The 17,106-nt window shown below is 43.3% G+C and overlaps 1 protein-coding gene across 1 annotated transcript in view; it reads left to right on the plus strand.

Annotated features, from left to right (window-relative positions):
• Nucleotides 1-967: 967 nt before the first annotated feature.
• castor1 (cytosolic arginine sensor for mTORC1 subunit 1) overlaps nt 968-17,106 on the plus strand; it is a 32,887-nt gene continuing 16,748 nt past the window's right edge. Inside the window, exons 1-2 of the mRNA XM_033618478.2 lie at nt 968-1,267; nt 14,181-14,251. Of these exons, the coding sequence (XP_033474369.1) occupies nt 1,155-1,267; nt 14,181-14,251 (184 nt within the window). The 5' untranslated portion in view covers nt 968-1,154. The remainder of the gene's footprint in view (nt 1,268-14,180; nt 14,252-17,106) is intronic.

The following is a 17,106-nucleotide window of genomic DNA, read 5'->3' on the forward strand; positions in this document are numbered from 1 at the left end:
TACCTCTTGTAACTTGTTCCATTTATCTGAGGAGTTTCAGGGGATAAAAATTCCTGTGAGCGTGTGATGAGAGAGGAATTTGGTTTTTAAAAGAGAAAGAAGGTAGAAGGGTAGCTTTCTGAGCAATGTTGTCATGTTATGTTTGTCATAGTTAAACATGGTCTCTAATAGGCCTTTCTCACAGCAGACATTTTGACTTGTCATAGCAGGAGAAGCACAGGTGATGCTAATAACATTACAGTGGCTCTGATCTATTAAAGCACTCTAGTGACAATGAGCAAGCATGCAGGATACAAGGATCGTGAATCAAAGCAGCTAAATGGAATTAAGCCATCATTAATCTTACTATTTACACCTGTGTTGTTCCTACTGTGACATGTCAATATGCCTTTCATGAAAAAGGCCTATTAATCAATATATCATGGAGGCATGTGAGGAAAAGTTTCCCTCACGAATTCATGGCGTAAATGGTCAATTGTTGAAGCATTTCTTGAATTATTACATACATCAGTAAACGATAAAGGGCTTTCTATTCTTGCAAAGCTGAAAGCAACCTAGGAGTCAGGACCCCCATGTGCAACATCAAATTATATTTATTTTTCAAACTTTTCTCTTATCTCTTATTTTTCTTGTAAAGTTACACCTCTTCTGTTTAAAATAAACAAAACAATTAAATAATCCTATAAATCACAATCACTCTCTGACTCTCACAACTCAGGCTCAAAATGTGTCCACATATTTTTGGCTATGTAGTGTGTTAAATTCATTTGAATACCTGCTCACACCTTCACTGTTACACACACACACACACACACACACACACACACACACACACACACACACACACACCCCTCCTTCCTGCACGCGCGAGACGTTTCCCCTGGTGTACCTGTAGCTTTAAGAGGAGGGGGCGTGTCCTCCGTGGGGCTGTCCCTTTTATTTGAATATACAGTAGTTTGCTGGAGTCGGATTGCGTCGGATGTTTTTCGCCTTGCGAGACGAGCACAGCGGAACGTGGTGCTTGTAGCCATCGGTAGTGCTCATCATCCAGGCCTGTGTTCAACATTTGAATGATATCACTCAGATAGGAAGGCGTCTGTTCTTCCGCCGCATGCACACACACACAGGAGGCTGAACTGCTCCACACCGACAATATGGACTTGCACATACTGGACCACAGGCTCCGGGTCACCAGCATATCCAAGAATGGGCTGGTGAATTTCACACACCCCCTGATTAAACTGATATTTCTCCGGAACAGGACACGGTAAGAGGACTCAGATGTTTGTGTCGGGCCGGTGTGAATCACCCCTGATAATCCAGTGTGGACTGAGATAACCCGTAGCGCCTATTAATTCACTGGGTGGCCGAGGCAGTACTGGGATATCTGCCTGTGCATGCCCTGCCTCCATGAGTGGTACACTGCAACGCATGTAGCTGTTGCATTACAACACATTCTGACATGTTTTTCACGTTTGCATCAGCTAAAAAAAATCCTCAGCAAAGTGTTTTACAATGGAGACATGACTGCACTCATAATATTTCCTTATGATTTTCTTATATTTGCACAAACCTGCTGCAGGTAACATTCTCATACAGTATGTGTTGCATTTATGTTGTGGTCTTGCATGGATGCTTTGCAATGCATGCTGCCTCTGCTGCACACACCAGCGGTTGCAGTTCCCCCTCCACTGAATTCTGGTGGCACCTTGTTTCTGAGCACAATTTTGACCTTTGACCCCCAGCATCCAGTTTGCAAGTTGTCTGGATCCCATGTTGGCATTAGCACCAGTTTTCAGTTAATCCCTGGATATCCTCCCTTTGTTATGTAATTGTTTACTGCCCTGGCTGGCCCACATATGCTTGGCTAGAAGACGATATGCCCATGATACAGTGCCTCGACTGCTGCTCTCATGTCAAGTTGCAAAGAAGTTGTGAGCAAAGATCTCAATAACACGCTGTCCTCGAGGATTTACTCACCACACGCGTGCCTATAAGTATCAGCATCACAACAGCTCTTTAATAATCAGTTTACCAGGCAGCAGGACTCGCACACGTCTGCGTGAGTATGATCACGATCCTGGTAAACACATGCTGTCCGTTTCTTGTCAGCTAACAGAGGAATGAGATTCATATCATGTCCTGTCAAACACATCTGTTCACGCCTAGCTGCATCCATCAGCACTCATTTGTCTCAGTGTATTGGGCAACACAGTAGGTTTTGACATGTCCATACCAGACACACTGGCGTGATGACTTTCACCAGCTTATAAACTACGACACTGAGTAAATAATTAGTCACCATGAATAATGTAAGAGTGTACTTTAGTTGCGTCAGTGTTTCTAAGGTACAGGCCAACATGTTCCTAATGAGTAATTGTAAATAGTTTGGAACTGAGCCCGGGTTTACAGGCAGCGTTTTGTTTTATATCACAAGTGTGAGCCTACATATTCATTTGGACAGGCTCTGTGATGCTTTCAGTGTCTGTGGGGGAAAAGTAGGCTGGGCCCAGAGTGAACCAGAAAAAGCATGCAAGCTGCACTTCCTTGGATTAGCAGGCCTGTCTGTTTTGCAGCGTGTTGTTTTGCATGCTGTGGAGTTATGTCATTAAACTGTGCTGTGTATGTGTTTCCCTGGTTTTTCCTGTTCTTTCTCTGTAGCAGGGTTTTGTCAACCCTCCCGACACACACACACACACACACACACACACACACACACTCCCGGTCAAACTATAGACGATGCAGATTGGGGAGAGGTGGAGAAGATTGAGTTCATAGCAACTCAAAACAATGGAGCAAAAACAAGCCTGATTGCCTCGGTTGGTTTTAGTCGTCTCCCTCTTCCAGGCCCCTGCTATTCATTAGAGAGCAACAGCCTGAGAATGCATGCAAAGTGATTTGAAAGCAGTCCTGAGCAGAATTTTAAGGAGGCAATCTCTTACAGGAGCCGGGCTTATCCCAAATTGTACAAAGGTAGATTTTCTTCCAACGTCAACTAACAAAACTGAGACGTTATGAGACACCTGTGGTGCAGAGGATGAAAGTCGTCAGAGACTTGTCTGTTAGTAAGAATCCTTATTTGATGAGGCACAGCATGCCCACTATCACCCACACCGTTAACCTTTGAAGGTCAGCTATACTGAGACTACATGTCATGAAAAGGATTAAAGGGACAGTAGTGCTGTTTATTAATGTAGATTGTTTTGGTGTAAGTCACCGAGTGTTGGAGATATCGGCCGTAGAGATGTCTGCCTTCTCTCCAGTGTAATGGAACTAGATGGCACTCGGCCTATGGTGCTCAAAGAGGCAACAAAAGTAATTTGAAAAACTCAACAGCAAAGTCTCCTTCCAAAAATCATGATCTGGTTACTCGAGATAATCCACAGACTTTGTTGTGAGCAGTTTCATGTAGGACCTATTTTTTTATTGCCGAACTACACCCGCCAACTGAATCACCACACAGAAGGAATAGTGCATTTACCGCTAGCTCACCACACACCTCTGAGCCAGCTGACGTTACAGCTTAGCAGGGGACACCATTAATGTTTACATCTCATGCTGTTACAAATGCAAACCTCTTGTCTATGACTAGAAGCACGCTTCCTTCTGTGTAGCGATACGGTAGAAGGATAGTAGTTCCATAAAACTGCTCACAACAAGGTCTGTGGATTATCTTGAGAAACCAGGTCATGATTTCTGGAAAGAGACATTGTTGTTGTGTTTTTCAAATGTATTTGTTTTGCACTTTGAGCACCACAAGACGAGTGCCATCTAGTTCTATTATATTGGAGAGAAGGCAGACACCTCTATGGCCAATATCTCCAACACTCGGCACCTCCCACCAAAACAATCTAGACTGATAAATAGCACCAGAGGTGAGAGGAACATTGAGTAAGTTTACATGGACAGTTCAATTCCCTATTCATGCGGAATGTAAGTTCATTCCTATTAAAAGTGATCTTGTAAACACCAAATCTGGAAATCCATTGGTAAAAAAACCCAAACAAAAAAAAAAAAAAAAACACTTTTTTTTCTTCCTTTACCATTGGAGGCACAGCCCGGAGTTTTTCGACTAACAGAAGTGCAGGGGCCTCGGCAATCGCTGCTCATGCCCTTCACTTCCAGCGGTGCCCCCAGGGAATCGCCGTGTTGTTTACAAATACTTCGGGTAGAAAACCAGCAGAGTTTAGCTATATATCACATTTTTCACGTCACTGTATCACCGTGTAGACTAATCTGATGTTTATCATGTCTAAAAACACAATGATTGAACAAACATTACTATTTCTGTGTGCATGTTTTGTAATTAATAACAGGGTTATCGTAGATTAGCTGGGCTAACCATTAGCTGTTAACGTTAGCCGTTAGCGGTGTCTGTAATAACCATAGACTGTATATAAATAAGGTAATAACTCAATAAACGGTCCGTGAATAAAATATTTTTTCCAGCGGATATCTTAGTTACAACATGAGTGAGCTATCAAAACAGTTTTGTGTTGCTATGTGTGGTGTTTATTCAGTTTTGGGAAATCACGATGTCTAGAAAGCATCAGTGGCTGCAGCTGACAGGGACAGTTAGCAAAGCTAACATCAGGACGTCATCTGTTAAAAGCCTCCCGTTGTCGGATACGACATGAAACTACTCCAGTTAGCTCAGTCATGTTGTAACTCAGACATCCGCTGGGAAAAAAAAAAAAACATTCACGTTGACGAGACGGCGGCATCGTTCAAAATCAAATTCAGAATGAAAATGGCCAATGCCATTGAAAATTCAATCCGAAGTAAGGGGCTGGAATATTCCGTTTCTACTTCCGAATGAAACAATTTCTTGCATTTGTATACACTCATTCCTCTTTAAGTTCATTCCGGTCTTTCTGCGCACGCTCGTTTCCTTGCCCTTCTGGCGCGTTGACGTATATAGCGCGCATAGCAACGGGCTGAAATAGAGCAGTCGGACTCATTGCACTCACCGGTTTCCATTCACCAAAGCACAGTCATCTATCTCCCTTCTTCGACCTTCTACCTCCCTCCTCCTCCTCAACAGATGAAGCATTAGCAGAACAAGGTTGTTGTCGTACTGCTGCTTCAAGAATATAAGCAAAACAAGCACGAAAATGGCACTAAGAATGGCGTCGTCAAGCATCTTGTTATCCGGAATGAGGACTACAGTGTTTTCTTCCAGTAAACGTAAACACGTAACATCGGCCCCGCCTCCTATCCAATCAGAAACCTTCCCTGCCCCAAACCTTGCACAGACCCCAATACAGGCCATTAAAAGGCGAATAAACTGATCCCCTGTGTAAACCCTCATTCGGAATGAATATTTCCCATGTAAACTACCTGGAAAGACTTTAATTCCGAATGATTTCATTCAGATTTATTTCATTCTGAATGAGAAGCCATCATGTAACCGCACCCATTGTGTGTTTTTGATTTTGGCATGAGCTGTCCAAAAGTCAAATGCCCGCAAAAGTGACGACATATGTGTCGGAGCCATATGTTTGATTAGTATTCAATGTCTAATCTGCTACTTATGTTATTGGCTAAGGTAGGCCATTGTATTTAAGTTCATGCCAGTAAGCACAGGTGCTGCTGATGTTAGGCAGCAAACCGTTTTCGACTGTGCTCGGATTTATTTGGCTGTATTTATTGGAGGTTTTGTGTTACTTATTGGAAGTTATATGGACATTACAGACAATGGTGAGAAAATAAACCAATAATGATCCATGGCATTGGTAAGGACTAGCAGTGGTTTTCTGAGTACATGTTCAAACACTTCAGCTAATTAGCAGCCAGTAGCAGCTTAAGTATAGGCTAGTCACTACAATATGATGTAGCTCAGGTCTTTGGTTTGCTGTTAGGTTCAGACTATGAAAAAGACCAGATACAGTTGTGCTGTAGTGGAATGTGTTATTGGTGAGAGAATGAGTCTGGTCATTTGTGTGTGTGTGTGTGTGTGTGTCAGCAATGTATTAAAAGCTCTTGTGTAAAACCAGCGTATGTGAATGAATCCTCCCATTAAGGGAGTTAAAATTACGGACCATTGGTTTGCAAGCTGTTAGTTCGTAGTCCTATGTTGTCCTCAGTTGTTGTTTGGAGTTTATGGGTGTGGTAATAATCAAAGCCTAGTATCAGTCGAGTATATCAGTCTTACTGTACTGGGGATGCAGCCCTGCAGGCTCCACACAGTCTTCCTTTCTTCTCTTTGGTGGCTCACTAACGAGAGCATGGTTTGGAACAATGCCTCAGCTGAGCCAGAAACCCAGTGGGGAGTTTTCCACTTGTCTGCTTCAGTGATCTGTCAAGGTTGGGGCTCTCGCTCCCCTTGTTTACACAAGGCTCCACCCCCCCCCCCCCCCACCCCCCCTTCTAATAATATGCAGGGATTCCTAGAAACAAACCTTTCCCATTGTTCTGAAAAAAGAGGAGGCCGTGAGAACGCTACACATCGGTTTGTAGGAAGCTGCAAAGGTAGCAGACAGCTCGGACGTCCACTGGCGATGAGGTGGCTCGAGGCTCAGTCCTCACACTCCAACATCAGTTTGCTCCGCTCTTATCATGTTTCCTCAGCTGGAGCATCAGTTGCAGAAACACCACCGCCACCTACCCTCGCTCCCCCAGTGCTGTTACCGCCCTTTGCTTTGTGCGGCTGGATCAAAGTCCAGACTCTTGTATGGCTGGTTTTCATCTTCCCCTCTCGGCTGCTCCCTCGTTACCTGTTACTTCCTCGTCCCTCTTGGTTATTTTCCCTTATCTTCTCTTTATGTTGCTTCATGCTTCAGTAGAAGAGCTTGTTTTTCAAACTCACTACCACCATTGATCACACAAAGGCTATGTGACACTGTGAAAGAGTGCTGTACAAACATGTTTGAGAACTCAATTTATCATTGAGTGTGTGAAGTGTTCCCACGGCACAAAGTAACAAACACACCAAAACCAAAGAACATTCAAATGACTGTGAGTTAAAACTGAGAAAAGCAGCACATTTTCACAGTAGAGGAGCTAAAACTTGCAAATTCTTGTGACTCTAATTGATAAATCAACATAATTGTAGACTTTCTTTTTTTAATTGATCAATGGAACAATCAAATAGTCATGGAGGGTTGGTGGTTGTATGTATTTTCCTCAATGGTTAAGGACTTTTTTGGAGACAATGTGAGTTGATGAGGAAAGCATTTTTTCCTCTGTTTTTGTCTTTGTTTCACCTTTTTGGGAAGTTGGAGCAAGGAAGATCCTGTGCTGTTATGTTTCATGTTTGTCAAAGCTGAACATGCCTCTTTTGTTTAGTGTGCATCAAAGGTGGTTCAGGGCTGCTAGAACGCTTCTTCAGAAGTGCCTGATGTATGAATAGCTTCGGAAACCCCTGCCCACGCACACAGCTTCTGACATCAGAACTGGCTGTGTTTGACAATAAGTGTAACTTTCTGAAACCGACGATCTGGCATTCAAATACACCTCATGCTGTGATTTGCCAGCTCTGTCAACATTAGGACTCGACTCAAGTTCATTTGCCCCCTAAGGTCCCGTTTATATGACAACGATTTCAACTGAAAATGGTAAAGTTGTGTTTTGGCTGATCCTTTACATGACAGCAGCGTTTGGGGTGCCTGAAAACACATTTTGAAAACAGGTTCCAGAGTGCAATTTTTTGGAAACGGCACCGTCTCCGTTGTCATGTAAACTTGCCATATGCAGTTCCTCTGAAAACGGAGACTTTTCGCACATGCGCCTTTAGGTTCCAGTCACTAGGCATGCGCGAGAAAGTCAACCATCGCAACAACAATGCCGTGCTCTGTTTGTGCTGCTTACCCTGTTGAATTTATCAACGCTTCTCCAGGAAAGTGTAGATCTACTGTAGCAACTCCACCTCGTCGTCCATCCAGACAAAGTTATCTGTGCGTGGGGCGTTGGTGGCTTAGTGGTAGAGCAGGTGCCCCATGTACAAGGCTGTTGCCACAGCAGCCCGGGTTCGACTCCAGCCTGTGGCCTTTTGCTGCATGTCACTCCCTCTCTCTCTCTCTCTCTCTCCCCCTTTCATGCTTGTCTGTCCTATCAAATAAAGGCTAAAAATGCCAAAAAAAAAAAAAAAAGTTATCTGTGCGTGCTTTCGCCATTGTGTCTTCTTTGTTTTGGTTTGTAATCACCGTGTTGTAGAGGAAGGCGCTTCAGTGCAGGCATGTGGCGTCATGCCATGGTGTTGCTTTGCAAATTTACACTGCCACCCATTGGCCTGGCGTGCATACCACAGCATTTCCAGTAGATTTTGTAGTTCCATGTGAACAGGGATCGTTTCAATAACATTGTCATATAAACGCAGACGTTTTTTAAAACGCAAAGGACAGACTTTTCCGTTTTTAGAGAAACCGTTGTCGTGTAAAGAGGGCCTAAGTGCAGTTCATTCAGCCATGTGTTATCACAGCAATCACACTCGAGTGTGCACCAAATAGGCCGGACTAAGACCTTCTTGAAGAGGTGGTCTCTGTCCGGTTACAAACGAACTGGTGAGAACGTGTTTCGACCTGGATCTGAACCAACTGCAGTCACATGACACATTGTTTGGGTTAAACATGAGCATGTTACAGTCCTGGAGGATAATTAATGTGCACCTCCTCCTGTACTGCCTTAATATGCATTCAGCACATCCAATGCATCAAAACATTGTTTTCTAGTTGGAGCCGCGCCTCGTTTTCAAACTGTATGGTTTGACTAAAATGAACAATGACAGCAATATAGTCCACGATGAGCAGCGCTAAAATCAACCTGCGTAGTTGTCCCTCCATTGTGACATTAGAAAGTGTCACATTTATCTTGCAAGTGTACTCTTCTTCAACGTTTGCTTTACTTCCTGGATTTTTCCAGCATGGAAATTCTGACCAATCAAGAGCAGCTTTCTCACACAAGGGATTTGATCTGGTCCACTTGTAAATGCTGCCGTGAGAACATGAACCAACTCTAGGCAGTTATGCAACTTTGTAACAAAGTTAGTCCCTGATTTGGACCAAAGTAAGTGAACCTTAGGTCTGAAAGCACCCTAAGAAATGTGCCAGGGTTTGAATTTCTCTCTACAGGGTCCATATCTTAGACCCTGTGGAAAGTGGTGTGGCACAGCACAACTGTCATTGTTAGTTTCAGACCAATGCAGTTGTCATTTTCACAGTGCACGTAGCAAATGTCCTTGGGGCCATCTGTGCGTCCATGGGCGTGTCGGTCCCAAAATGAGGTGTGGTCAGATGCATTGTTGGCGTATTGCTGTTTCCAGTCAACAGAAAGCAGTTGCACCATTGACCATTTTATCCTGAAAAAACTATTTCTGTCCATTTCACTCAACTGCACCACGATCAATGTCTTCCAAAAGAGACTGTCTGTAAGTGCACCCCATTATCCCTACATTTAAATATCGTATCTCCTCGCTCTTCATGACAACCTGCTTTTCACTCTGCTTTCAAGTAAACACATGCACACGTATGATTTCCAACTGGTTCTCACAACATGTACAAACTAGCTGTGTTTGAGCTTAACCCCACCCTTGCATACTGTGTTTCCTCTGGGCTCTGTTTGTCCACTACTTGTCTGTTTTTTCCCTTGATGTGTTGATGTGGAGGATAGAGTAGGCTTAGTTGTAATGGTAAGGGCAGAATGCTTTGTTGTGGGGAGACATTAGGAAGGTTCCTGGAGCTGCATTTATTTTATGAAGTTCTACAAAGTGATACCAATATCTTACCTTTGTTAAGCAGATTCTCTCCTGGAAGGAAAAGCAAAGGAAATATACATTGCATTTCTGCAACAAGAGATATTGAGTTTTCTCTGCCTTTTTTAAGAAGTCTAGGGTTGTACTGATGGCAGGTGAACACAACAGTCTTTACACTGTGCGAATGATGAAGAGGATTAAATGGTAACAATAACAATGTCAGACAAATAAATTTTTCCTGTCAGTATTCAGTAATGGAACTTAGGTGAGGCATCTTATCTGTTTTATCTGTACATGACAAACAGGAAACCAAACAAACACAGTTGTCTCACAGATGGATTTCCCTCAGGTTGCTTGACAAAACACAACCTATACGTGGCTGAGGTTTGACTGCTTTGTAGTAATGTAAGAGCCTTTGCTGTCTTCTCGAAAGACACAATAAATGTGATAAAGCTCCACACTTGATCAGTCTCACTTGTGGGTAATATCGATATTGTGATAGGAGACTAGGTATTGTCTTAGATTTTGGGTATTGTAATATTGTAAATGTTGTTTCTTTCTTGGTTTAAAAGGCTGAATTACAGTAAAGTGATGTAATTGACCGACTTACCGACTGCCTGAATTGTTCTATTATTTGCCTTGATAATAAGGCCTGTTAATCATAAATCTCATTGTGTAAATATTTTGTGAAAGCATCAATACCGTTGCATTTATTTCAAGGTATTTGGTAAAAAACATAATAATATTTGATTTTCTCCATATCACCCAGTCCTGTTATGCTTGGCACACACTACCTGCAGGAAACTGCGAGCGAGGGGAAGGTGAAGGGTCAACAGGAAATGAGGGGGGTATTATAATACAATGGGCTGGCTGAGCTTGCTAGCACAGCTGGTAGTTAGTGTTACAGTGTTCTGCTCTGTCTCTCTCTTAGTCTCTCTCTGTGGGGTGATTGTCCCATCTCATGGCAGGGATTACTTTTTGCTGAGTCAGGAGTATTGCAGTCTCACTCAGGCTTCTACTGTAATAGCCCCAGCTGACTGATAAGCAGAGGAAGAGGAAGGTGTATCTCCAGTGAGACGTTTTAGGAAAACAGGAATATGGAGCGCTTCCTTTTTAGGGACTCAAAGAAAACAAAGAGAGGTCGTTCATGTAGAAATTGCGTAGGCTATATCTTTTCTCTGCCGAACATGAATGAAAACTCAATAACGAGGCTTCTCAAACACTGTATCTTTAAAAAGTCCAGTTCACTCTTCTTTCAAAGGTATTTGCAGTGTTACTCAGAAAACAGGAAAGTCCCCTGGAAATATGTCAGTACTATAGGTTAAGTCTATATTAAGGCCAACAGTTTCTTTTTTTAACTTTGTTTCTGAGAAAGAATTTTTTCCACAATATGGTGATAGGCTCTAAATCATACAGTCCCCACGATGAGCTTCAGCCGTCTTTGCTACAGAGAAGAAACTTGTCAGTTGTGGTAATCAGAGCGTTATCCCCTTTGGCATCATAGTTGCCGAATTCATATTAAATTCACCCAGTTTGTGAGCTCATCTAAACTCTAAACTGCTAAGTCTTCATCAAGTTTCTACAAAGTTCATTGTTTTGCTGCAGCTCGCCGTTGGCAACACCCACAGCATACTTTTAAGCTAAGTGGTTGAATGTTTCTAACTGAAGTGCTCCTTTGAGGTTGTAGTTTGAGTTTTCTCCTCATATGTGTATATAAATGTTATAAACCAGATAATTACATCCACCCTAATGCTGTTTATGACTCTTAATAAGGGGTCTCATTCATGAATGAGGGTAGAATGGAGTGTGAGATAGATCATTGGTTTTGCGCGACTTCTGCAGTGATGGGGCGCTACACCGGACCGTCTTGGTGAAGAAGGTGCAGAGCCGGAAGGTGAAGCTTTTGATTTACTGGTCCATCTACCTTCCAACCCTCACCTATGGTCATGAGGTCTGGGTAGTGACCGAAAGAAAGAGGCTGCAGATACAAGCAGCCGAAATGATTTTTTTCTGCGGGATGGCTGGGCTCAGTGTTAGAGATAGAGGAGGAGTCATCCAGAGGGAGCTCGGAGTAGAGTCACTGCTCCTTCGCATCGAGAGGGGTCAGTTGAGGTGGTTCGGGCATCTGATCAAGATGCCTCCTGGGCGCCACCTTTTAGAGGTGTTCCGGGCATATCCCACTGGTAGGAGGCCCCGGGGCAGACCCAGAACACACTGGAGGGATTACATATCTCATCTGGCCTGGGAATGCCTTGGGGTCCCCCAGGAGGAGCTTGAAAGCGTTGCTGGGGAGAGGGACGTCTGGGGTGCTTTACTTGGCCTACTGCCCCTGTGACCCGGCCCCGGATAAGTGGATGAAAATGGATGGATGGATATTGATAATACTGATACGTTTACACCTGGTGTGCACGCTGTTTAGGTGTTAAGACCCTCTAACACAGACTCCTTTGAAAAAGCTGCTGACAGCATTTTAGCTTGGAAACTTTGAGGTTGTGTTTTGTTTTTTAGATATTTTTTTGGGCATTTTTAGCCTGTAATTGATAGGACAGACAAGTGTGAAGGGGGAGAGAGAGAGAGGGAGTGACATGCAGCAAAGGGCCACAGGCTGGAGTCGAACCCGGGCCGCTGCAGCAACAGCCTTGTACATGGGGCACCTGCTCTACCGCTAAGCCACCAACGCCCCATTGAGGTTGTGTTTTAATCTCGATGGGCAACAATGGAGACTTTTCAAAATGATGACACAGACACTCATGTCCGCTTACTGATTGGGTCTGACCAGTCACAACGTATCAAGCCAAAACATTTTGTGTATATTCTATGAACAACCCGCGCCACAGACAGACAATTATGATAAGAAACTCACCCGTGAAACCCAAGTTGTTGTTGCCTCAAAGTTTGACCTCTTCCTCTTCCGTTACTAGCAGTTGGCAACCGTTGGCAACTAGTGTAGGTAGAGCCACCTAGCGGGCTGGGGTGGGAAATACACTTTAGTGTCGACAGTGCTGCTGCGCACCGCTGCCAATGTGTTGGGGGGCCACAGCGCCGCGCCGGCGGCAGTGTGTGTTGCTCTTGATATGTCACTGTATCATTAAGAACTCTGTTTTCTGCCGCCTTGACTGCCTTATACTCATGTTACTGTCAGTAATAGTTCGATTTTGTGATCAGTCCAAGCAAAGAAATAGCTTGTCTTACTTTTTGCAGTATCCGTTGCACTTTCTGTAATTAAGCAACCATCTGTAGGGTAGACAGTCTGCTTCTTGCCCAGTGTGCATGAATGGTCATATGATGCATTTCCAGGTCAGTATGGACAGAGATTATTTCTGAGATGAATTAAGGAGTGTTGATGCTGGTAGGAAATCTTACCCAGAAAGTAAAAAAGCCCTTGAAGCCCTCAGGATTTGGAGTTGAGTGTGTACTGACAGCACAGAGTGAAAGCCTTGAGTCTGGGCTGGCCCGTGAAGATTGAACACCGATGTACCTTGTCAAAGTTGCCATTAATGTCCAAGTGAACAAGAGGCTTGTTTAGTTCTACCTGGACTCCTTGTTATTCTCTGCTACTGAGATTTTGAAGTATAATGGCTTTAAAATCTGATGTAATCCAAGAAAACAACCCAGATCTTCCTTTAGCCTGCACCAAACCCCATGTGCCTATTTACTGTTTGCAAAGGCAACCTTCAGTTGATTTTAACACGGTGGCCAGGCCAAGCAGCAGCCTTTGAAAGCATGCTGTTGGCCCCAAGCCTGATGAAGATGCAAATACCAAACTGAAGAGAGAATGTATAGCACATTGTAATCAAAGTATTTAAAGGTTCAGTCATGCAGAGAGTAGCTCTGAGATCCCAAATGACAACATCTTGACACTGGCTGGTTTTTTTTCTGTCTTTTCTTTGTAAATTTTTAACCCCAATGGGCTGCATCAGTTGACACTGTCTTTTCAAATATTTAACCAAAGTGGATCTTTTTTTAGAACAAGGTAGAAGATGGAAGCAAAAGTAACTTTCAGACGTCGCAGACCGGTGGATGACCCAAACCTGAGTGGTACTGGAGCAGAGACATTTCAGCAAGTTCTAAACTTATAATAGCAGATGCACTTATACAATCCTGTGAACTCTGAAACTCGCATATCCTCACATAAACAATGGTGTTGCCCAGTCTTTTCTTGAGTGCAGCAGTTGGTAACTGAACCGGTGCCCCAGTTTGTATGTTATCCACCATTTGCTGTAGACAAAGGACCAATGCTGGCATAATACTTTGCTCGGGCTTGCGTTAATTGAGTGACAGCCAGTCCTGAAACCAGTGTGAATTTCGGAGAACCCCTATGTCCTTAATTTCTGGTAACTTGTTATCATGAAGATCTGAACCTCCTTTTGTTGGTTGCAAATGAATAACACTGTTTTTCTATTCTCTTCCTCCCTCTTCTCTCCCCCCTTTCATGTTTTCTCAATCCTCCACCGCATGCCTTCCTCCGTCTGTGCTTCCTCTCCTGCTTCAGATGCAAGTTTTTCAGTCTGACTGAGACGCCAGAGAACTACACAGTCGTCCTTGACGAGGAAGGATTCAAAGGTAAAATACCCTTGTGCACACACATCTTTCTTAAGGCAGGGGTTTGTCCTCCCACACTCTGGCTGCTCTAGTCCCAGTTGCACACCATATAGCGATACCTTAAAGTACGCACTGTATACTAATCTTTGTTTTAGCATGACCAGACATCCTGAAAAATTTGTGATGGTCTCAAATTACAAGCAGGTGTCCTGAATCCTGAATCCTGTCCTAAAAATTAGCCGAGATAGATGATATGAACATGCTAAAACGAGAGCTGTCTGAGACTCGACTTGACTTACGAGTTTAAGGCAAAAATGCTGAGGAGGTCTGATGTGGTGACACAGTAATATTGAAAAATGCTGCAATAAATGTATTGTGTATTTTGGAGTAGTGCCACAGTGTCATGAATAATTAATAGCATAGTGGAGATTCGCCCAACAAGGTGCTGCTGCTGTCACTGGAATAAAGACACTCCTCAGTCCAAATGAGATAACACCTTCATTAATTCTCAATCAATTAGTCTACATGGATTAGTAGAAAAGATTAAGATCAAATCACTTATGTAGACCATGGGGCGCCTGCTTTACCCACTAGGCCACCAACGCCCAGTTGTTTTGACTTTCATGTGTTTTACTGATGAACTAGAAGTAGGGCTGGGTGATATGTCATAACAATTATATCCCAAAATTTTTGGTCTACATCTCGATACACAATATATATCTCGATATTTTTCAATTTCCTCAAAAGCACGTCATGACTGGGAGACAGGACTGGGAGACGAAATCTAACATAGCAAAATTTCTGACCAAATACTCTCTCTGATGCAAACAAGGTAGAGGTGACAAGCGTTAAAACAAATGAAAAGTCTGGTAAGTTGATGAATTTCAATCACTTCACTCGAATTCCTCCTTGCCTTTAAAACGAAGGAAATGTAACACTTATGCCATATCACGTTGCAATGATATCCAAAATCTAAGACTATATTTTGTCTAATGTCTCAATAACAATATAATATCTTCATTTTGCCCATCCCTAACTGGAAGCCACACCCACCATGACCACATGGCCACGCCCACCCTCAACTCCCCTGTCCCGAATTTCAGCCGTTCTTATCTGGTCCCCCACTTTGTAGTGTAGTGTTTGGCAGCTAGAATGCAAGAAATGAATGAAGCATTTTGTACTAACTACTAATCACTAACTGGACGTCAACCAAAGTGATTTAGGGAGGCTACTGCCAACTCCAAAATATGGAAACTAAAGGGGAACTCCACCAGTTTTTAAAGTACGATTCAGCCTGTGAATACAGTTGCATTAAGTAGTGGTATGGGGATGTAGAGTTGACAATGAATGAATGAATAAATGAATGAATGAATGAATGAATGAATGAATGAATGAATGGTGCTCATGGTTTCTGTAAAATGAACTGAACGGAGCTAACGATATGTAGCATCTCCATAATGACAAGGGTTTAACATTTATATTTGTATGCATGATCTAAGCAGCTAACTAACGGTAACTCATGTTGGCAGTCAACAATCCGGTTTTATACATCCAAACAACTTCTGTAAAAATAACTGCTTGGCAACTAGATCAGGCGTCTAATTGAGACAGGCCTTTATTTCAAAATGTGGAGCCACACCAGACAGGAAAGGTCTTGAAATGATGCTATGGATTTGCATAATGGGAATGGCAGTATTTGTTAGTGTCGCCCTCCATCAATGTTTTGTCTCTATAATGTCCCCATCTGTGTGACTACACTCATGGGACAGAGTCCACAGTATGACTTTCTGTGTACATGTTAAAGCCCCATCCACTCCTCATCAGGCCATTTTTGTGTCGTCCTTTCACACAGATGTAGTTGTTAAAGGCATATATCGCCCCGGGTGCTCTGTTTCTCGCTCTGTCTCCTTTGCTCTCCTTCTAACTTAGAGCCTATTTTAAGAGGTGAAAGCTGGTGTAGCGGAGCCACAAGGGGCCGTCTGTGACAAATTATGCCAACCAGAACGGTGGCTCTTTGAAGGGGAGTAAAGGAAAAAGAAAAAGGAGTGTTAACTGCAGGAGGTAGACGCCATTTGTTCATGTTTTTAGTTTGCTGAATGGTAATGAAACCATAACCAAAAAGTTTTGTGCCTCTTCTGAAGTCGAGCAGTGTATGAAGAGCGAGGAGCTAATGTACTCATGATTTCCTTAAGTCATCCCCCCACTGTCTCTTTCTTTGAGCCTCTTGTTCACTTCCTGAGCAGACACCTGTTTCCCAGGTAGCTGCCAGCTCCCACTTGGGAAGAGTGAAATACCCTGCCTTTACATTTTGGTTTAGAGACTCAAGGCGCTGCAGCTTTGAGGAGTCATCCTTTTTGAACTCTGACCCACCTTTACCACCTACCGGGAGCTGTGGATCTGAGCTAATTAATGCACTGGTATCAGGTCACACACACGCATAGGTTTGACTCGTGTCACCGTGCAGTATAAATAGCAGGGGCATTTTAGGTCTGCATGGTGAAGACAGGAGGTGGGGGAGAGGAAGTGTGTGTATGTTACACTGAGCCGCGAGAGGAAGTTGTTGCTGAAAGCTGCTAGTTTACACCTTCAGGAACATAAATATTACCTCACCAGGGACATAAAGCGTGATGAGGTGCAGGCATTGAATGCTTCTTATAACACTTCTTCTTCTTATACTTAAAGTGGGACTTTTACTTTGACGTTACCAAATCAGTATTGTACTTGCTGTAGAAACGTTTGCCATGTTGACAGTTGGCTGTCTGCAGTTGGTGTGTCACATCCCTGGTGGTTTGTTGTAGCTTGTGATAGCTGTACCTCTTCACTGTTGCAGTTAGGCTGTGTTTGAGGTGTCTTCCAGTGCAGATGAAACTGTATTT

Source organism: Epinephelus lanceolatus, chromosome 9 (assembly GCF_041903045.1).
Source record: "Epinephelus lanceolatus isolate andai-2023 chromosome 9, ASM4190304v1, whole genome shotgun sequence".
Taxonomy (NCBI): domain Eukaryota; kingdom Metazoa; phylum Chordata; class Actinopteri; order Perciformes; family Serranidae; genus Epinephelus; species Epinephelus lanceolatus.